The sequence below is a fragment of the Pagrus major genome, chromosome 21 (assembly GCF_040436345.1).
Source record: "Pagrus major chromosome 21, Pma_NU_1.0".
Taxonomy (NCBI): domain Eukaryota; kingdom Metazoa; phylum Chordata; class Actinopteri; order Spariformes; family Sparidae; genus Pagrus; species Pagrus major.
This window is the reverse complement of record NC_133235.1, coordinates 11108404-11130159: the sequence shown is the minus strand read 5'-3', so window position 1 is coordinate 11130159 and position 21756 is coordinate 11108404. Positions and strand designations below refer to the sequence as shown.

The window sequence follows — 21756 nt, the reverse complement described above, 5'->3', positions numbered from 1 at the left end:
CAAATGTCCTCATTTAAAGTCATTTACATGATGTGGTGTTTTTATTATTTCGTCTACTTTGTCCCGTGTACAGAACAATATGTCCTACAGATGTACAGATGTTTACAATAGGTTTCATCAGGTGGATGATGAACATGTGCGGGTTCTGTTTAAATGAAATACCGGACATTGTGCTCGTGTGTGTTTGAGATTCTACCAATGTTTTGAATAAGAGACAGATGGTGGAGCGCTGGTGGAAAACAAATTATTGGCTTCAGGTCAGAGGGAGACCAGGGAGAGTAATCAACATGTTGGTCTCCATGCGCCACTCCATCATCGCCCTGAATCATCCATTACCCATGCTTCATTGCAGCACTGTGTTTGGACAAGATGGTGCTGTCTGAGTCCACTGAATGACCTCACTGTGTCCGGTTTGAGCGGGACAAGAGGTAAGGTCAGTGTTTCCTTTTCTACAGAGCCCAACAAGAAGTCACAGGCAGTACTGAAGGCACAGCTGCCGAATTTAATACAGCCTTAGATTTAAATCTGTTTACGAGAGAGGAATTCAGTTCGCTCGCCCTTTCTTCCTTTTTCAGATGAGATTACAAGGCCGCTGAGCTGAGCTGAGAAGAAATATGTGAGCTCCTGTCATTTGAAGATGAAAACAGAGGAGTGTTTGAGTTGTGGAAGGTCGCAAACTATTCCTGGCTCAACCGTTTGAGGAAAATATTTCAATTAACAGACTCACATTTTCATTCATTTTCCTCCTTTTTGCTAGTTTGGTGGCTTGCCTGCCTTGGATCGCAGTGGAAGGGCCCCGTTGTTAAACTGTCATCAATAGGGGGAAAAAACAGTGGCCCCGTTACGTAACGCACACCTTTAAACAGCCCAGTCACACAACACACACATGGAATGACAGTTTGTGTTGGAAAAGAGGAATTTACCGAATCTGTTCAATGTGCGTATTAGAACTCGTGGAATCCTGTAAACCCATACTTATAAAAACAACGTGCCTGGAGGGGGAGGCTCCAGAGACAGTACTGGAATTACAACCAGCAGAAGTTCCATTAGCTCTGCACCGTGTGTTTACATGACGTAATGTCACAAAAAGACAGACACGAACATTCGCTATGGACAAGTCACAAGGCAATATTGAGACATAGAGGCTGAAAATATTAGCTTTCTCAGCCAAACGTCAATTATTTTTGTGATATTGTGGATCTTAAATCCTTTACACTTTCAGCCTATTTAACTGTAGTCAGACTGATCAGTTGTCATTGCTAGTCATGCTAGTGCTGCACTACTATATCGTGCTGCAAGGATGACGTACTTTTACCCAGAAGTTAGCATCACCCTGGTGTCCTGGCAAATGAAATTGCCAGAAGTAAAAAGCTAATGTTAGGCTATAACCAAACTACACTGTGATTGTATGACACAACGTCACACCACTAAGCTTCCTACCCCGCTCTTCAGCTCTTTAGCTTGTGTTAACCACAGACCCTATCTCAGGCATTTAACTGAAAACCCATTAAAAAAACCCATTGACTTCGAGACAGGGGAACAGGAAGTGCAAAAATGCTAACTTAATTCCTGCGGCACTCTATAGATTGAAATATCTCAAGTATTGGATGGATTACCATTAAATCTGGTCCAAACATCGATGTCATGGACTCATCTCAGTGTCATCATCGTGTCCAAAATTTGGTTTATGACCAAACACAAACAAAACTAACTGAACCTCCCATCAACCTTAGCTGTACTTTGTGTTTAGTGCTAATTAGCAAACGTTATTATGCATTAACATTCGTTAACATTCTAAACTAGGGTGGTGAACATGGGAAAGATTATACCTGCTAACCATTAATGTGTTTTGTCATTGTTAGCATGTTAGCATGCTTAGCATTTGCGTTTTTCTAGTGACATGTTTCTGAAAATACCGTAAACAGGCAGTTAAACTTTCTTGACCTGAGAGTCAATAAAGTTGTTTGTTTAGTCTATACAAAAACAAAATGTAAAAACGATGAGTTACTGTTAGGGCCCAACTGGTCTAAAGTTCTTGTGCTAGTGGTGTAAACACCAACACTCCAGTGGTTCCCTAAAAACTCCTACTTCAGACTGCTAGCTGCACGGCTAGCTGAGCTAACTAGCTAACGGCAGCTACAGTTAGCAGCAGTTAGTGGTTGCTCCAGCAATATGCTTGAACCCTATTTGTTTTGAATTCGACAGGTGGTCAGTTCTTACATATTGCACCTTTAATTAGTGAACATTAGACATACTTGGAAACAGATTTTGTTATCTTTGGACAGAGCCCGGCAAGCTTTTTCTTATCTAACTCTTGGCAAGAAAACAAATAAGTGTATTTCCCATAATCTTGAACCATCCCTCTATAAACCATGTATTTCTGCACATCAAAGCAAATCGAATTGATCTCCACTCCATAACTAATCGCCAATTGATTTATGCTGACGACTTTTCACTGTCTCCACCTTCACATGCTGGAAATACCTCAGATTCCTGTGAGGCATCCATGGAAAGCATCACTGCTGTGTTAGCTGTTTGTATGTGCGGCTGTCTGTGTTTTCACAAAGGACACTCTGGTGCCATGTCTGCATGGGTAATGAGGACCTCTGGTGTAACACCTGCACCGAGCTGACAAAGACCAAACAACACCTACTGTGCTGCTGTGAGGCTGAGAGGTTTCGTGTGTGTGGGCGTGCGATCCAATGTGATTATACCCTCACAGACACAGCAGACAGCGGGCCATTTATAATGCTTTCCTCAGAAACACCTCACACAGACCCATTAACTGAACTCTATGGAGCTATAAACACTGATTATCAGGCTGCGTCAGCAATGGATCACTATGAATCAAACACGACTCATCTGAACTCTGACGTCACAACACACGCACGTCAAGACTGTCTCAGACATTCAGAGAAACACAACTCAGGCTCGAACTCTATCCTCCAGCTAAACGTTGAGGTGGGAGGATGTGTTTAAAGGTGTTAAACCGCTAACTGCTCAACGCTCCTCTTGAGAGGGAATGCATCATGTCTGCGTTGCATTGCACATCAACAAGTCAGACTGGCACCCATGTAAATGCACGTTACGCAACACTTCACACCTGCAGATGCACGTCCAGAGAGCCAGAGATTGTCCTGTGAGGGTGTTGGTTAGAATTTGCTGGGAAATGATGTCTGTATGCCACCTTCCTGCTCTATAAAATCCTGCATGCCTAAAATCCTCTCAGTCACCAATCAGATTGCAGTGGCTGCTGTGTAAACAACTCCGATGGTGAATATTTCATTTTCCACATGTCTGTCCTGATTCAGCAGTCAACACTGTTTCTCTCATCTGTTTTGTTTTTATTCCCCGGTGCCAATGTCCCCAACAGCCCTCCCCTCTGTTTCCTGTTGCATAATATTATGTAATTCATTTTCAAACAAATGCAGCAGTGAGATGTCCCTTCAGTATTAAACAGTGGAAATCTTGTCCTGCCAAGAATTCTGGGATTGTGCTTCGAAAGGGTTTTTGAAGCGACTGCCATATGATGTCTGCTATTTTCCATTCTCTTCTCCATTTGATTGTTCTACTGATCATTTTTATTAGTTAACAGTTGAAACTCTCTATTATGCTAGTGTAGCTTAGGTACCCATTTTGCTTTGTTTAAGACAGTGGTTCCCAATCTAGGGGTCAAAATCAAGACATGACAGATGAGAAAGAAAAGGAATATTTCTTTTACATAGATGACAATTTTACAATTTTTGCTTTTGTTTGCTTTTGTGAAATTATTTCATCTTTTCAGGCCTTTTAAAACTCCAAAGACACAATCAAAATTAAGATCACATGCTGGGATGAGGGGTCACATGTACATGTTTTATTGTAAGGGGCTATGAACCACTGCTTAGAGGTGCAATATGTAGGAAATTGGCCACCTCTTGAATTCATACTCCAAACAAATGGGGGGGGGGGCAGTATATCACCGGAGTAACTGCTAACTGCTGCTAACTGTAGCTGCCATTAGCTCAGTTAGCCATACACCTAGCCGGTCTAGCTGGTTAGCATGTTAGCTTCAGTAGATATCACTTCAATACAATACGTAGATGTCTTTGACATGACGTCAAAACTCTTCTTTTTTCATATTCCATTATACATTTTTGGTATTTGGTACATTTTTAACTTAAATTCTTTCATATTGAACCTTTAAAGCAACTATAATTGATATTTTATATTGAACTTAGAGAGAATTCTGAATCTGCAGCTCCCTTCAGCTTTCCAGAGCTTCACAGTGGGTTTCAGCTCATTGTTTGGCTGTCCGGCTCACAACTTTACTGTTTCACTTCACTCTCCTCACTCTCAGCATCGTTTTCGACTGCAGCAGGCAGCTGTTACACAAAGCTCTAAACCCACTGCACAGCAGCAAACAGCAGACACACACAGTTAGCAAATAGCTGGTGAGCGTAGTGTTCGTTGTTCATTTAGCAGCTGAAGAACCAGATGTTTCCCTCAGCAGATGGTAGAACATAAAAATAGAGCTAAAAGAGAGTGAATATTGGTTTTAAATTCATCAGGTGGCCAGAAACTAGACTCCTGCATGATGTAAATAGGCTAAATTTGCCATATCATCTCAAAGATATATATATGTAACATTTCCACATTAAAATGTCTTGACCAGACCTTTGTTGTATATATTGTTGAGTTGTTTATCTACATTATCCCAAATGTTTCCAACAATTTTTACCTGTGCGTTTCATTTGGTCGCCTGTCGCTGTAACTTCCAGAGACAAAGGTGACACCAGATAGATTTTCATCTGCAAAACTCCCATCATCCAACGCTACTTCATGACATCAACGAATTACCTCGTAACCAGGTTTAAAGAAAGACTTCTGAACGGTAGCTGTTCAATACAAAGTCATGTTTGTGCAGCCAAACATTGTTTAAACCTACAGAACTTTATATTTAAAATTGTAGCGAGTATCCCAAAGTTTTAATGGTATCACCTATGCCTATTTACATTTATTAAAATGATGTACAAGACAAGCAGAATAGTTCAATATGATGGAATGATATAACCATGCCATGAAATAAAAAAAGGAACATCGGATATGTGGTTAGGCAAGAAAAGAATGTAAGCAACAATCAAGTAAGAAAATGTAGCTACAGCGTTAAAGGCACTGTAACACACTGTAAGAACCATCATCATTAGAAAGTGTATTCCTGTGCTCAAGATGTCGAGCACTTGAGCAGATAAACATGGAGTCCTGTCTCTCAGTAGAGCTACTTCAGCATACAGACAGAATACATATGGAAGAGGTTGTGTGCATGTTATGATCCCCTGTTCTCTTTTTACAGGTAGTCTGAGTCGTTATGTTACATAAGAGAACACACCTCAACGGTAAAAACATCGTGGAGTACTGGTGACTTTCCACTGGCTGTAAAACAGACAGGTTAACTAGGCAGCAGATTGATCTTGTGGGACCAAACACAGATGTGAGCTGCAGGCTGCTCCTCAGGGTAACATGGTTCAGTGCTGTTGGTATTTATATGAAATGTTTTGTAACAGAGGGCAGTCACAGCACACAGCAAGAAAAAAGGATAAATGAAAAGGACACCGGAGAGGGACTGAGAGAAATTCTCATAAATCTGACCAATGGCCTTTAGCCCCTGTGAGACTAAATTGTATTTTTGCACATTAACTGTAACTGTTTCCCCGCTCTGCTCCGCTCAGCACAGAATCAGACCCAGTCCCAGACGTATCACATGGAGACAGTTGGAACACAGGTGGACCACATGCCTAGTGTAAAGAGAGAAGAGAAAGCCGGAGGGGTTGGTTTCAACAATAAAACTAAAAAGGTTTATAGACTATAATGTGTCCAGTCAAATAAAAATCCATGGCTTTTATGTTTAGCCATGCTGCAGCGTGGCTTCAGGGGGTTGGCAATGTTTGTCTATCTGTCTATTCACTTTGGTCCAACAACTACTGGATGAGCTGCTATGAAATTTTGGAGTGACATTCATGGTCGCCAGAAGATGAAGCCTTCTGACTTTGTGCTGATCCTTTGTACTTTTCCCATAGCGCCAACATGAGGTTGACATTATTGTTGGATCAAGTGTGATGATTCGATACAGATTTCCATTGTGCCCGAAGAATGAATCCCACTGCCACCATGAGGTTGACATTTGTGTGCCTGAGTAAAACTGCATGGACTGCCATGAAATTTGGTTGAGACGTTCATGTTCTCCTCAGGATGACTTGTAACTTTTATATATTTCCAGTACTTTGGTTTATGTCTAAATACCTGCAACACTTATCCCCCAAGCATTAGCTGTACTTTGCTTTAAGCGCAAATTAGCAAATCTTAGCATGCTAACACACTAGGCTAAGATGGTAATTATGGTCAACATATATCTCTACGTTCCACAAGCTCTCTGTTAAATGTTACAATCATGTAAACATGAGCAAAATAGCTGCCACAGTCTTAAAAGGCTACCCAGTGAGACAGTTACTCCTTACTGCTGTGTGCTTTGTGCTAACGTTAGCTGCTGAATGGATCCGTTGTTGCCCCAGCAGTTCAGTCCCTTGGCTCAGGACTTGTGTGCTTTGTGCTACTTGAGTTAGCTGCTCGCTCAGGGGCTGTGTACTATGAACGCAGCACATCATTGTCAACGTTAGCTCATGTCTCACATGTCAGAAAACACCAACATTTTCACAACAAACGTAAACAACAAACATAGCTATTGTGAGTACTCACTGCTGTCAAGCTAGCATGTTAATAGTGCATCCTCACTCATAGCTCTGCCACAAAGCCTCCACTCTCCTCCTGTATTTTAGGAATTGAGACGTCTTCAAGATGGAGATGAGGAGACACAAAATAGAGATATGAGAAGATCCTTGGCTCAACATCAGCTCTTTAGTGTTGTCATTGTGACCGTGATGCCATGCTAGTGTTAGCATTTACCATAAAGCACCACTATGGCTGGTGCTAGCCACTAGCATGGCTGTGTCTGAAATCACTCTTGTTCACTAATTTCTTAAACCCTATAAAGACACTAATAAATTACAGCAGTTTTGGAGACTTGTCATCACTGACTGTAGAGTCACACAACTAAATCTGATGCATTGCATTGTGGGATTAGCAGAAAGTAATGTGCATGCCATGGACACAACTTTTTTTCATTTTTGAGGGCAATATGTAGTAGATCCATTTACAGACTGGCAACATAGTGCACTCAGTAGCAAATATCTACATGTAGGGATGTTAGCATGTGGGGTTTATATGGGTTTGGTAGGAAGAAAGGAAGAGCAACCACATCATGTCCCCATTTGTAACCAGACTACCAGCCTGTCCTCCTGAGCCAGACATCCTGTCCAGCTGTGGAGCAGGGAGAAGGGTGGCAGTGTGTGGACCAGGTTGCCTTGCTGTTGAACCTGCTGAGTGAATGTTGGCGTGAGATTCCCAGATTCCTGCACCCTCACTCCCGAGCCTAAATTTCACCCCGTACCCAGGTCATAAACTGAGATTACGGTTAATCACATGGTGGTTTAATAGTAAAACTATGAGTTACGGAGGAAGTAAACAGCACAGCCAGTAGACACATAAAGAGATGCTGTACAGTCAAAACAACCTGCAGAGACATACCTACCGCTGGGACGCACTGAAAGAATTTTCTACAGGAAAAAACAAACATCAGATTGTGTATTTTTCCACTGATGCTGTGTGATTTCCACATTGTTTGTCGCTTTCAGCTCACCTCACCAAGAAGAAGACACACATGGACCTCTACACACCCTCTGGATATTTCCCTCCCTGCCACTCTCCTCGTCCCCTCCCACTCTCCGACAGTAAACTGTATAAATATCCTACTCTCAGCATTGCTGGGATTCAGAAACTGACCTGCACTGACCAGGGACACTCGGGTGAGAAGACACCAGCTAAAGAAAGAGAGAAAGAATATAAATCAGGTGGAGACACTCTCTACTGAGCAGAAGATAAACAGTTGCATCCCTGCAGATTTTCACCGACCAGAATCGATTCTAACATGTGGCTCCAGGTGTTTTTCCTGTGTCTCTCCTGCTTGACTCTGCCCAGCCAAATCCAGGCCCAAGCCTCTTTACGCCGCGCCAATGACCAAGCCGGGCGCTGCCACTACACCTTCACCGTGGCCAGTCCAGAGGAGTCCAGCTGCACTGGAAGCAGCACAAATCCAGAGATGGATGGAGTCTTGTCCCGACTAACTCTGCTGGAGGCTTTGGTCAGCAGGCTCATAGCAGGAGAGGACGGAGGAGCCGGGGCTGGCATCAGAGCTAACGGTGAAGAGGCTCTCCAGGAGGCTTACACACAGGTTACAGGGGAGAAAAACCAGCTACAGCAGGACAAGGAGAGTCTGAACAGGCAGGTACTGGAGCTGCAGAGGAGGCTGGACGAGCTGAGTCAGGAGGCAGAGAGCCTCAGGCAGAGACCCTGCAAGCAGACGCACACCTCAGGGGGAACGCAGCGTGAAAATAGACCTGCCAGTGGTATGTAGTATCAGTGTATCAGTGAGAAGGAAAACACACACAAATCACAACTACTAAAAATGTGTTTAGGCGTTCAACAAGTACTCTTCTGGGGAAGGTGACAGGAAAATAAAAATATTTTTCTGTAAATGTTTGCTGCCCTTCTGCATTTTTGTGATAAATGTCGTTGTGGTGGACTTAGGCTATGAAAAGTCTCCTGGGACAACAGGTCAGGTTGCAGTTAACTGTCCCAGGTTGAGTAAGGGGATAGGAATTTACAACACAGACTCTTCTTTTACGGCTTTGTCACTCATGCACGTCTGTTTATGTACGTGTGATCATTTTCAGGAGAGCAATAGCAGGGTTATAGAAGAAACCTGCTGTGCACATAAATGAGACACTTAGACTTTGATGTTGTCTGTGTGTAGTTTACTAGTAGTATATCCATAAATCGTTGTTTTCTTTGTTTTTTCTCTCAAAGACCCTGCATATGATTTGGGGAATGGTGCGTACCAGGAGATGAAGGCTGAGGTTACAGAGGTTCCAGCGTCCCACCTCATTCCTGAAGGGAATCACAACTTCACAGGTAAAGTTTGGGTTTTAGTGATGCTGATGTAGCTGCTCTTATTGGACAGATACCATGAAGTTTAAGTCTCTTCATTTTTTTCTCTCCAGGCTGTGGAGAGCTTCAGTCAGTGGGAGATCCTGTGGTGCACAGGAAGGCTGACAGTATCACAGGGAAGTATGGGGTGTGGTTGCAGGATCCCGAGCCCCAGGCCCCTTATTACACCAACAGGACAGTGTGGCGCATCGACACAGTAGGTAAAGATGTCCGTCAGCTCTTTGCGTATGAAGACATGGATCAGTTTGCCAAAGGCTTCCCCATGAAAGTCCTAGTCCTGCCAGAGCCTGTGGAGAGCACGGGGGCCACCATGTACCGCGGCTCCCTCTACTACCAGCGCAAACGCAGCCGTACCCTGATCCGTTACGACCTGGCATCAGAGAGCTTGGCCTCACGCCATGACTTGCCTCACGCCGGCTACCACGGCCAACACCCTTACTCCTGGGGCGGCTACACTGACATCGACCTGGCGGCGGACGAGCAGGGCCTGTGGGCGATCTACAGCACAAGCAAGGCCAAGGGCGCAATCGTGATCTCCCAGTTGGACCCCGAGAGCCTGAAAGTGATGAAAAGCTGGGAGACCAACATCAGGAAGAACACAGTGGCCAATGCTTTCATGGTGTGCGGACGTCTGTACACGGTGGCCAGCTACACCGCGCCCAACACCACCGTCAACTATGAGTTCGACACGGCCACCGGCGTGGGGCGGGCTGTCGCCGTGCCATTCAAGAACAAGTACCGTTACAACAGCATGGTGGACTACAACCACGCCCAGAGGAAGCTGTACTCCTGGGACAACTTCCACATGGTCACCTATGACATCAGACTGGGCCGGGCTGGACATGGCAGCAGTTAAAGAGACACAGACAGAGAGAAACTGTAGTTTATAGAACTGTGCTGGTGCAATGAGATGAAACATGTAATCATTTGCATTGTACTGAGCTCATCTATGTATTTTTGCATCATTAAAATCTATTTTTTCTATTCCTATTGTAAATAAGATCTATAATGGCAACAGACATATATTCAGAGAGCAGATTCATGTAGAGACACTGATGATCTCAGCCATCAGTACAGACAGAAATCATGGTTTAGGAAATCAATCATTAATGATATTTTAAATATGTTTTTCCATCAGAAAACTGTTTTAAACACTGACATGATCTATGTTCGATGTAAAATCAGAGCAGGCTACATTAGGAGTTAAAGGAACAGAACACCAAGTTACTTGAATGACAAATTTAATAATAAACTGTAGCAGTTTATCATTGAGAGTAATAAATGGCTAAAATGTAATAAGATCATTTTATATAGAATGTCTCCTTGTATTAAATAAATTACACATTTCTGGTATTTTGATTAAATACATTTTCTCATACCAGCATTTTGTATTTTATTTTGATATACTTGATGAGCAAATATTTGTAATTTGTATTTTTAAGCAGTTAAATTTAGAATTGCGAAATATTTTTGTTTTCTGTCACAAAATGCTCATGTTATTTAAGTTCTCAATAAAACATTTATAAAGTGACGCACTTGCTTGTTCTTGTTTGTATTGTGATTTTTTGGCAATATAACAAAGTCACATCTTTGTCTTTGTAATGATGAGCAGAAATGTAGTGCTGCCTGTTATTGTCCTAATGAGTGCTGGAGTATTTATGGAAAGTGTATCAAGGCACACTGTATAGAGGCACACACAGGCAGGTTACTAATTCTGGTATTTGTTTAAGTTGATTTAATTTTTACTAAAATACAGAATTTTTTTCCACGATTCTCCATAATGCTTTTTTATTTACTTAGTTTGAACCATGAATTAATTAAATGTAGAATATAATTACCCAAAAAACTAGGCTATCTGGTAAAACTGGACATTTTGGACATTGCAATTAAAGCTTTATAACAATCCCAACATTTGTGTACACTCCTCTGATGGTAACTGTACAACCAGAAGCATTAAACGAGTATTAAATGTGTATATAGTAAGTAAAGTATAGTACAGTGTATAGTATATCCTATCCTCGTGCAGCGAGCATTCTCTTGTATGCTTGTACGTATGATGAATATATTAAATAAATACGTATGACATGTCTGCTTTGTGTGCATCATGAAGGGTTCTTCAGTATATTTACTCAATTGGCTGCATGAGGGCACCAAATAACTGTCAACTGTCTCTAACAATACCAGACTAAAAATATAGTAAGCCATTAAACTGAAGGCCAGGTGTGGCCTATCACAGACCAAGCCTGTCACCGAGCTGACATTTTCATCAAAATATGCCAAAACTTGAGCCAATGTGTGTGTGAAGAGGCACTCAGCTCACTTACAGTAGCTTCATGTTCAGATTCATTCACAGGCCCCAGCATCAAAAACACGTGCTCCTCCATCTTGGCTCCTGAAATCCAGTACACGTGGAACAAGGTACCAATCATGTTAAACTTTAACCAATTTTCTAAAATAAAATGAGAGACAGTTTCAACCAAACTTAATTTATAGGCTGTAGCATGTTATCAGCAGCGCAAATGAATCACCAGTTAATCATTATAGCAACAAAATGTGGCGGGAGAAATCCCCTCTGTCATGTAGCAGTCGGACATTGTGACAGGACCTCTTCAGAGCGACGCCACCTACTGTATGTATGTATGAAGTACAAGTGGACTGTTCTGTAAACTGTTATGTGGTTGTGTTAGTGTCATGGTAAAGTCTGTGTTAAGTGAGCCCCTTAAATGACTGTTACAGGTGGTTAGTTAATTAGCCTCTGCTAATTTTAGCTGCAGATAGAGAGCCTTGTTGAATGTTAGCTAGCAATCAAGCTAGCATATTGTTGATGGGAGGCTTTGGTAACACTTTGAAGCCGCAAATTAAGGTGCTGCTATTATATGGGGCATCAATGAAACACTTACCCAACTGCAAAGCCTGCCTTTATGTAAGTAGGGAGGAGAAGAGATTAGGACTTAAAGGTGCAATACGTAAGAATAAGCCACTTGTCAAATTCAAACTCAGAACAAATAGGAGACAGCATTTCACTGGGAGGCAACCGCCATTCCGACATACCGCCATTCCGACATTAGGCCCTAATTGTCGGAATGGCAACACTTAAACCTTTAATTAAACGTCCCATCATTCCGACATTTTTTGCCTCCTAATGTCGGAATGATGGTATTTATTTCTTTTTTAAACGTGTTGCCATTCTGACAAATCTTTTAAAAGGGTTAGGGTTACGGGTTGCGGGTTAGGGTTAGCCTTGTCAGAATGCCGGGACGAAACTTTGTCGGAATGCCAGGACGTTCGCATGTCGGAATAGTGGAATGTCGGAATGGTGACATGTCTGAAAAGTACAATGTCGGAATGGCGGTCTGTCGGAATGGCAGCATGTAACCCATATCACTGCTACCTGCTGCTAACTGTAGCTACCAGTAGCTAGTTAGCTCATCTAGCCATGCTGAAAGCCTGGACTGGGAGATTGATACACCAGGGGAGAGTTTGTGGTGTTTACTATCTGATTACAAAGTGGCTTGGGCCTAGCCAGTTAGCATGCTAACGTCAACACAGTACAAAGATGTCTGTGACATAGCGTCAGAACTGTTAATTCTCCACATTCTCTCAGTACTTTTAGTTAATTTTTGAATGTCTTGAATTATAATTCTTACATATTGCACCTTTAAAGGGGGTAACAGCTTTTTAATTATTTTTACTAAGTACCCCTGTGAGTACCCAAGTCGAGCGTATGGTAGATTGATGAAAAGAAAATGGGGTAGTGGTGCTGATATTGCAATTCATTTTGTTGTGGTATCATTTATTTTAAAATTAGGATACACTTACAACAACTTTCTACTATCAATATAGTGTACTTATGGCTGCCAGGAAACAAAACATTTGGCTAAACTTGGAGGAAGGGTGACTATCTGTTGCTATCGCAATAAAATGTGTGCATGTTTTTCAAAATGATGATCAAATCCTTGGGAAGAGTGATGTACTTCTACCTCCATCATATCATCATCAGCCAAGGTCATGACTGTTTCTTATAAGCAGCCCCTTGAAAACCCCTTCAACACTGTAAATACACTATAGTTAACACAATGTATTTCATTGGTACCCCATATTAACAACATAATGTGTTGTTAATATGGGGTACCTATGTGACCCCCTGTTAATTAAAGGCAGTTAGCTGCTAAAGTTGTGTTACTTCAGTTTTTGCCATCTGAGGTTGTAGTTGACACCAAACACACATGCAAACTTCTCTGTATTGTGGCTGACAGATGGATAAGATTTAAGTACTGTGAGCAGTTTGTGCCTATATACGGTATACCTTAGTTGTCAGTATAAACACATGTTGAGTCTCTGTGTCCTGACCAGACACTCCATATTAGTGTAAAACTCCTGAACCGTCCATGCTGTGACAGGCCGCCATATTCTTGTTGTACACTGCCCTCTGTGGACGACTGTTCGCACATGCATTATTCACACAGTTTATTCTACTTTAGTCAAGCACTGGCAAAAGGCCTTGTCTGCTTGCTGGTTCATCAGTTTAACAGCAGAAACCACAAAAAAAAAAACATCTGCATAGTTTAGTTTGGGATTTGCTGTGGTATGTTAAAGACGGTGGTTGGCAGCACAGTTAAAAACACTGTAAGAGGAGATGGGATGTATTATAATGACAGTCAGGAGACTCAGCAGCAGCAGCTGATGGAAACTTGGGGGAATGTGAGTTGACTCCCCCCCACCACTGTTCACACAGATACAGTGAACACACTGTGGGTTGTTACAGCTCATTTAAAAACCACATGCCCCTTAGGCGACATTGTGCCACCACATGCTGACATTAAAGTTCTTACTTTACCAGGAAGCAGTGTGTCAGTGTGACTTTCATACAGTAGATAAAGTTTTCATATCCAGCCACAAACTCAGTCACTGTCTCAGTAGGATACAAAACTACATCTGCACATGGTACACAGTTAAGTTTAATTGGCTTTTTTATTAAAAAGTTACTAATTAAAATTAGCTTCTGTTTCAGGATTGTCAATTAAGTCCATGCACGTCGACACCGTTGTGCAAACAAGCTGCATGTGAAAGCTACAACCCGTCAGTGACTATCCGAGCCTTCTGTTTCCATACTTCCTTCATTCTTTAAAGAGAGAACATAAAAATAAATAAACACATAAGAACTAGGGATGCACGATATGGATTTTTTTCAGCCAATACCTCTAACCGATAATTACCTGCCTCTCACAGCCGATACTGATCAACGATAATAGCTTCACATTCTTGTATTTTAAAAATAAGTTCATAACCTGTAGTGTATGCACCCCTGAGGGTAAAAAGGATAAGATGTAGCGGACAAAGATGGATGATTTATTATTCATAGCTCTAATGAGATTTATTGCGTTAAACTCAAACCAATGCCCACTCAAGCGACGACATGTGTGGCTCCTGTCTACGTTGCGTGGTTCTACACAGAGGCAGCAGCTCCACATCAGGAACACGACAACAGCATTGTTGTTTTTCTTCTTCTCTGGTTTTTATCGGCAGCTGGCAAACCAACTTTTAAGGTGCATACCGCTACATACTGTGTGTAAATGCTGCACTTGTTAAGTCATTTGGCTTTGTATTATCAGTTCTATTTATTGGCTATAATTTAATTATCTGCCGATAACCGAAAGTGTAACTTTTCTATTATCTGGCCACTAATTTATCGGTCCGATATATATCGTGCATCCCTAATAAGAACAGAAAAAGATAAACAAAATAAAAGCATACTGAAGTAACTTTGATATAATCCAAAAACAATAAAGTTACATTTTGATAACAGCAGGGAATTTCTGAATTACACACACTCATGCTACACATTTCCCCCCCAACACACACACACACAGTTCGACCAAACCTAAAGTTTCCAATCTGCCATCCAGAGTCCACTATAAACCATGCTGAGTCTCTCTCTCAGTCGCATGAGCAGTAGGTCCTGCAGGCAGTCCCAGGTCACCCACAACCTCTCCACGAGACTGTACTGGCAGTAACCCATAGCCAGACCAAAGCCCACATCTGTCACATAGTGCCTGGCGAGCAGCAGCCGGGACAGGCTCACCAAGGCAGCCCAGCCCACCACCAGGACCCGCATGGAGGCCGTGTCCACCAGCTGGGCAAGAAGGAAGCGGGCACACATGGCCGCCCGTGTGGCGTGGCCCGAGGGGAAGGAGTAGCGCTCCACGAAGAAGTTGGAGAGGATGTCAGAGCGGTTCTGGGTGGGCACGCGACGTCGGACCAGAGTCTTCACCAGTCTGACCAGCAGCAGGTCCAACAACAGAGCTGTGAGGAGCAAACAGAGAGGACAGCAGAGGTGTCAGTTTGCATGACAAGGCGCATTATCATATCCTCAAACAGTGAGGGCTCACTTTATCTAGTTAAACATTTCCCCTCACAGCAAACTGTTTTTACTGTAATGGATTGTAGGAAATGAGCAGTTATATCCCTCTGATTTACTTATCCATGACTCAGCATACAACTTTCTAATCAGGCACCCTTTGGAAACTACTGGCTTTACTGATGATTAATACGTCACCTATGTTTTATAGATCAGTTATGAGCCAGTAATTGGAAGATCTCCTTTCTATTTGGTAATAATGTAGTTAGAAATGCTGAAAAAGAAAGCGCCTTTAGCAAAGCAGGATAATTTCACAAACTGGCAACCCCAAAAATTGCTCTTATTAATGGCTCGTAACTGACCCGTAAAGCATCAGTAAATTCTTTGTTAACCATTAATACCATTGGTTACAATGTATTTATAAAGGCTGTCTTAAGGACCTTTAAAGGAACAGTTCACCCAAAAATGAAAATGTAGTCATTATCTTCTCACCCTCACGACTATGGAAAGCCATGTGAAGCTTTGTAGTTCAGTACATGTCTGGAGCTTCACAGCAAAACCGCGCTGCAGCTTTCTCCTTATGACTGAAGTAGATGGGGACCTGCGTCAGTGAATATTTGAGCTTCACAAAGGGTGTAAATAACGTCTTTTTGAATTAATTTGGGATCCCGGGGCTCCGGAGACTTAGATTACAGCAGACAGATTCTATGAAGCCACTTATGTTTTTTTCTTTACATATTTAAAACAAGTCCCCATCTACTTCAGTTGTTTCGGAGAATGCTGCAGCGCTGTTTTTCTGTGAAGCTCCAGACATGTGTTGTGGACTACGAAGTTTCACCTGACTTACTATCTACATGGTGGTGAGTAGATGATGACAGATAATAACTTATCCTGTAAGTTATTTCTGAACCCTTTGGATTTGACTTTGAACATGAATAGAACGACAAATGCATAAAAAGTTCTCTTATATGACATCACATTAAATCAAATGAGACCCTTCACCTCGTTATTTCCTCGGTTTGACTATGGCCCCATTATTTCCACACTTTCATCCTATAGGCCATCGAGTGCCAAAAATAGCTGTGGTATTCCACCACTGCACACTACAGTAAAACAGCACAGGACTTGATCTCAGAGCTGTCAGTCAGCAAATATAATCTGCACGTGCAAATAAAGCTTCAGCCATAGATGCCATCAGCTGGGCTCAAAGGAGAAAACTTTCCATGGCTGCTGCTGCTGAGCGGTGACTGTTTCCCGCTCGGTCACGGGGACGCACAAACAGCCTGTAGCTCTACTATTATTTGACACTCGGGTGGACTGATGCGGCTTTGTGTTGTGCTATTTCGGAGCCGTTAACATTATGCAGCTCCACAGAGGCGCACTTAGATGTATGCGCTGCCAAAGGCTTCACTGTGGAGCTGGCACGAAGGTGAAGCCTTATTGGCGCAATAACGCATCGGGTTCACCCGTGATAGATATAAAGGTGCGTGAACACCGTGAATGATGAAGCAGGTTGATATGAAATGGGGTTTTTTTTGTCTTTCATTAAATTTGATATATTTCATATAAGAGTGATGCGTTCAGGAAAGATTCACAAATAAAGATTGTTTTTGTTTTTGAAGAGAGATCTTGTTATAGCCAAAATGTGAATATTAAAGGGGCATTATGTAGTTTTTGGAGGAGAAATTCAAACTCAGAATTTCGCTGTGAATTTTAATGAGGTACTAATACAAACTCAGAAATGTTTATTTTTTCCATAAGTGAATAAACAAGCTGTTCTCAGAGGAAAAGCTCCCCAGAACACTGTTTGAAGCTAGAAAGGTGGCAGGGTCCGCCACATACAAACAAAGTAACACAGTATGAACTTGTGCTGTTCTTTAAGGCCAGTTTGTTTATTCAGTCATGAAAACAAAGAGTGTTTGTTTATTTAGTTTGATTAGGCAATTAAAATTGCTTCCCCGAAACTACACAGTGCACCACATCTGTTGATCATGGGTTGCAGTTGTTAACTGAATAAAGCATCAAATGAAATTATAATTTGATTGCAGGAATCAAAGCCAACACTGACATTTATAACCTTACTGAAGTCATTCTTGATAACCTGATTTCCACACATTGTCTCACCCAGGGTCAGATTCAGCATGATCTCCTGCTCCTCCACACTCTCTCCCCGGACCAGAGTGTACACGGTGCCGATGAGCCACGGGATGACGTGCCCGGAGAACTCCACCAGCCGCACCAGGGGCCGTATGCTGCCCCATGGAGACTCCTCACAGGCGCACACTCCGAGCCGCTTGGACAGCCACAGATCTATGGCCAGCAAGAAGCGCAGCGTTATGTTGAATATCGGCTGGCTCAGACTGACGGAGAAGGCTTCACTTTGCGCACCGGGGGCGAAGTAGGAGCAGCTGGAGCCCCGGCGGCGGGCATGGCACTCAGACGATGCCCGGCTTCCACACGCCACTCCACGGCAACTATTCCGTCTGGACGCTGGTGAGGACATTTTCATGTGTCTCGAGTGTCCTCAGTAATCTACCCGCCCTTTCTTTATGGACCACCTGTGGCCTGTAAACACTTTAATCCTGCTGCGCTCCTTCGCAAAACATCCTGCAGACTGGAGAGTCCGGATACTGGGGTTAAAATGTCACCAGTACAGAACTGGACTGCTCTGGTCACGTGGCTCCATTTTCCTTCCCCATTAACTTATAATTAAACTAGAACTGACTTTTACATCAATGGTGTACTTGCTTCTATAGCTGTAGTCAGTAATCTTAATGCTTACATTGCTTAATAATCCAGTGAAGAAGTGTTGCACTTTGATTAAAATGTCTCAATCTTCCGTGCGTAAATTGGTCATTTTGGAAAACTGGGGACGATTGCGCGTCAACACTCGAGCTGAACTGGTCCATTATATACTGCCACAGTATGCAAATACAGTAGCCTGTTGACACTGAAGTTTCCGCCTCCTCTCTTCTCTCCTTCCTCTGTCCTCACAGCTGCTGAACAGACGCAACACCTCCACGGCCACACTGAATATGCCCGGACTGCTGCTCGGAGATGTATTTCCTGATTTCGAGGCGGAGAGCACCACTGGCGACATTAAACTCCACGAATTCCTCGGAGATTCGTAAGTAGACTTCTTGAACAAGCTGTGGTTATTATTATTATTTTTGATCATTGATTTATGGATGTATCGACAATTCAGATCACACACATACACACACACACACACACACACACACACAGAGAGAGAGAGAGAGAGAGAGGTGCGTCCAGTTCCTGCTTTATGACTTCTGCTTTACACCTTTGACTATCTGCCATCTAAACCTTTTAACCACTGTGGCCCATATCTGCATATGTCATTAATAATGTCATCTATAATGTGGTGGACAAATGGACACCTACTTTGCTAATTAGGTTAGGTTTAACAGATATGGCTGTTTGAAAGCTCTTGATCAGACAGAAATGAACTTTTGTTAAAGCAGGCCAGAGTTCAGACCTAAAAACCTCACTGTTGACGGAGCACAATCACATTGCTGACCCCATTAAATAAATCCCCTCCTGTCATCATCTCTATGGCAGAGGTCACATCCTGTCACTTTGATGTCATGTTGGCTGCAGGTTCAGTGTCATCCTGTTTACGCAGCAGTACTAACCACAATACTAAGAGGAAACAGTCCTCAGATTTAACACCACTAATCTCTTTTCACTGCAGGTGGGGAATCCTGTTCTCCCACCCCAGAGACTTCACCCCGGTGTGCACCACAGAGCTGGGTCGAGCTGCCAGGCTCAGTTCAGAGTTCAGTAAACGCGGCGTCAAACTGATCGCCCTGTCTGTCGACTGCCTGGAGGATCACCACGGCTGGACCAAGGTGTGACAGCATCTGTTTTTACGACACCACATCTGGACCTAGATGTCTTCAAATGCCTTTATTTTTAAGCAAATTTAGCACAGTGTTAACATGGGACACCTTTTCATCGCTTCAAGGGAAAACTGGCAGCCAGAAAATACTGAATGTGAGATATTACAACCATTTTACAGACACAGGCGACACAGGTTACTCTGGTGAGGTGCTGCCCTGTATTTGCCTTGAGCATGAATTTGATAGGTGTCTGATTCCTACATATTGCACCTTTAAGTGGAAAACTTGTTAAGATGGTCAGATGAAATTATGGAAGTAGTTACAATTAAAGAAAAGCTCACAGTTCTGGGTTGTTAGGCAAGTTCAAATTAGTAAACTGCAGATCTCACCCATTTTCTTTGTGGTCCCATGCAGTGGTAGGTTTTATGTAATAATATGGTTATTGGAGGGAGTTATGGTAAATCTACATGTTGCCAACAGATAAGTGTAAATGGTTAAATGTAAGGGTTATTAGGCTCAGTGGGTTTAAAGATTTGTTATATGAGAAATGTTGACTTCTATGCAAAAGAGCTTGACTCATTTAGACAAAAATAAATTAAAAGATGGACACTGTTCTGCACCTAATCTGTTCACTGCACCTTATACTTTATTTTATTTTGCACTACAATTAATACTGCTTGTGTATACATCAACACTGCTCATTTATACATTTTTATACATATTTTTATATATATATATATATATACATTTTTATATTACATTTTATATTGCTATGTTAATATGTCTAGGTTGTTCTTTTTATTTTACATTTTATATTGCTATGTTAATATGTCTAGGTTGTTCTTTTTATTTCACTGTGTTGTCATTCGTCTCTGTGTGTAATGCTGCTGCTACACCTTAATTTCCCAGCTTGGGATCAATAAAGTATATCTATTCTATTCTATTCTATTCTAAATGACATTCGCTAAAATGTTTGTGTCAATTAAGAGCTCACAGATTCAAATTTAAGACCATTTAATGAATTTTAAGGCCTAACATCTGAATTGATACAGACACTGTGCTGACTCTGGGCTTGTGTATCTGTTCTAACAGGACATCCTGGCATACAACTGTGAGGACTCTACCTCCTCGCTGCCCTTTCCCATCATAGCCGACTGTAAACGGGAGCTGGCAGTGGCTCTGGGCATGCTGGACCCTGATGAGAAGGACAAAGATGGCATGCCGCTCACTGCCCGCTGTGTAAGTCTTCACAGTCAAAATCTAATGCTCTTATTTTAGGGACTTAATATCTTATCTACTCTCATGCCCACAGAGAGCGACTATTAGCCCTCTCAGACTGCACCTCTCTGTCTGTCTGTGTGTGTTCAGGTGTTCATCATCGGCCCTGACAAGAGGCTCAAACTGTCGCTCCTCTACCCGGCCACCACCGGACGCAACTTCGATGAGATTTTGCGAGTGGTGGACTCACTCCAGCTCACAGCTGGGAAACGAGTGGCCACACCCGCCGACTGGAAGGTATGTCATATGTTGGCGACGGTCATTCAGCATAGAAACGTGAATTGACTTGCTCCTATGTAGAATAACCTTGTTTCTTTTCAGCCTGGAGAGTGTGTGATGGTCCCTCCCAGCATGTCCGAGGAGGAGGCTGCCTCTCTGTTCCCAACCGGCGTCTACACCAAAGAGCTGCCCTCCGGGAAGAAGTACCTGCGCTACACGCCCTAGCCATGAGCACGGGCAGGGACAGCACTGATATTCAACACTGAGACAGAATGAATTTTCTAAAGGGGGGTTGTTTTGGGAGATGGGAGCATATTTTTTCTTACTTAATGATATTTAAAAAACATTTAATATATGCAGAATGGCTGAAAAGCTTTCTATTTTGCAACTGTGATACTGTTGGGGTTAATATACTTGGATCATACTCATACTGTATGTATGTATTGTTTACCAGTATACCTCTTATTTATTGGAACAATGCAAGAGGAAGTGGTTTAATGGTGTCATGGCCACAAAGGATGATGTGATGAGAGTAAATAATACTATTTTCATGCCTGTACTCTCATTTTATCTGACAGGTTTATGCCATTAAACACAGTCAGTTACACTTTTTAAGAAAAACTGTTTTGGAATTGTGTAATTTTACATAAGAGATTACGATATCTTTGCAGTAGTTTTGCTTGGCCAAATTATTTAATTTCACTTAAAATCTGTACTGTAATGGGATGTGGAGTATTTGATGAAAGAATTTCACTGGTGTGAGACAATAAAAACATGAAGGTTGCCCATTTTTTCCCATTATTTTTAGATTTAAGAATGTTTAGCAAACGATGAACTGTAGCAGTGAAATCGCTCTGACATGACTTCTGTTGGTTCTGTTCGGAGGCGGCTGTTAACTCAGCTGTGTAGGATTTGGTGTCCCACCCCCCTCACTGGGTC

At 42.4% G+C, this 21756-nt stretch overlaps 3 protein-coding genes across 3 annotated transcripts; 2 read left to right on the top strand and 1 right to left on the bottom strand.

Annotated features, from left to right (window-relative positions):
• The first annotated feature begins 8020 nt into the window (after positions 1 to 8020).
• On the top strand, positions 8021 to 9955 carry LOC141017006 (myocilin-like). The gene is made up of 3 exons (XM_073491627.1): positions 8021 to 8498; positions 8959 to 9063; positions 9153 to 9955. The coding sequence occupies exons 1-3, from the start codon at positions 8021 to 8023 to the stop codon at positions 9953 to 9955; spliced, it is 1386 nt and encodes a 461-aa protein (XP_073347728.1).
• Positions 9956 to 14980: 5025 nt separating this feature from the next.
• On the bottom strand, positions 14981 to 17960 carry LOC141017005 (polyisoprenoid diphosphate/phosphate phosphohydrolase PLPP6-like). Its single transcript, XM_073491626.1, has 2 exons — positions 17582 to 17960; positions 14981 to 15402 (listed from the first exon to the last, which is right to left on the bottom strand). The coding sequence occupies exons 1-2, from the start codon at positions 17958 to 17960 to the stop codon at positions 14981 to 14983; spliced, it is 801 nt and encodes a 266-aa protein (XP_073347727.1).
• A 508-nt stretch (positions 17961 to 18468) lies between these two features.
• Positions 18469 to 21601, top strand: LOC141016572 (peroxiredoxin-6-like). Its single transcript, XM_073491023.1, has 5 exons — positions 18469 to 18584; positions 19173 to 19329; positions 20413 to 20559; positions 20689 to 20835; positions 20920 to 21601. Exons 1-5 carry the CDS (start codon positions 18493 to 18495, stop codon positions 21040 to 21042), a joined length of 666 nt encoding a protein of 221 aa, XP_073347124.1. The 5' UTR covers positions 18469 to 18492; the 3' UTR covers positions 21043 to 21601.
• The last annotated feature ends 155 nt before the right edge of the window (positions 21602 to 21756 follow it).

What these genes read in the sequence shown, in the direction of transcription:
- LOC141017005 (XM_073491626.1), bottom strand. Translation starts at nt 17,960, where the DNA reads ATGTCCTCACCAGCGTCCAGACGGAATAGTTGCCGTGGAGTGGCGTGT. An exon ending in CATGCTGAATCTGACCCTGG is followed by an intron (nt 15,403 to 17,581) that starts GTGAGACAATGT and finishes TGCTCCTCACAG; the next exon opens with CTCTGTTGTTGGACCTGCTG.
- LOC141017006 (XM_073491627.1), top strand. Translation starts at nt 8,021, where the DNA reads ATGTGGCTCCAGGTGTTTTTCCTGTGTCTCTCCTGCTTGACTCTGCCC. An exon ending in TGAAAATAGACCTGCCAGTG is followed by an intron (nt 8,499 to 8,958) that starts GTATGTAGTATC and finishes TTTCTCTCAAAG; the next exon opens with ACCCTGCATATGATTTGGGG. An exon ending in AGGGAATCACAACTTCACAG is followed by an intron (nt 9,064 to 9,152) that starts GTAAAGTTTGGG and finishes TTTTCTCTCCAG; the next exon opens with GCTGTGGAGAGCTTCAGTCA.
- LOC141016572 (XM_073491023.1), top strand. Translation starts at nt 18,493, where the DNA reads ATGCCCGGACTGCTGCTCGGAGATGTATTTCCTGATTTCGAGGCGGAG. An exon ending in CACGAATTCCTCGGAGATTC is followed by an intron (nt 18,585 to 19,172) that starts GTAAGTAGACTT and finishes TTTTCACTGCAG; the next exon opens with GTGGGGAATCCTGTTCTCCC. An exon ending in TGCCGCTCACTGCCCGCTGT is followed by an intron (nt 20,560 to 20,688) that starts GTAAGTCTTCAC and finishes GTGTGTGTTCAG; the next exon opens with GTGTTCATCATCGGCCCTGA.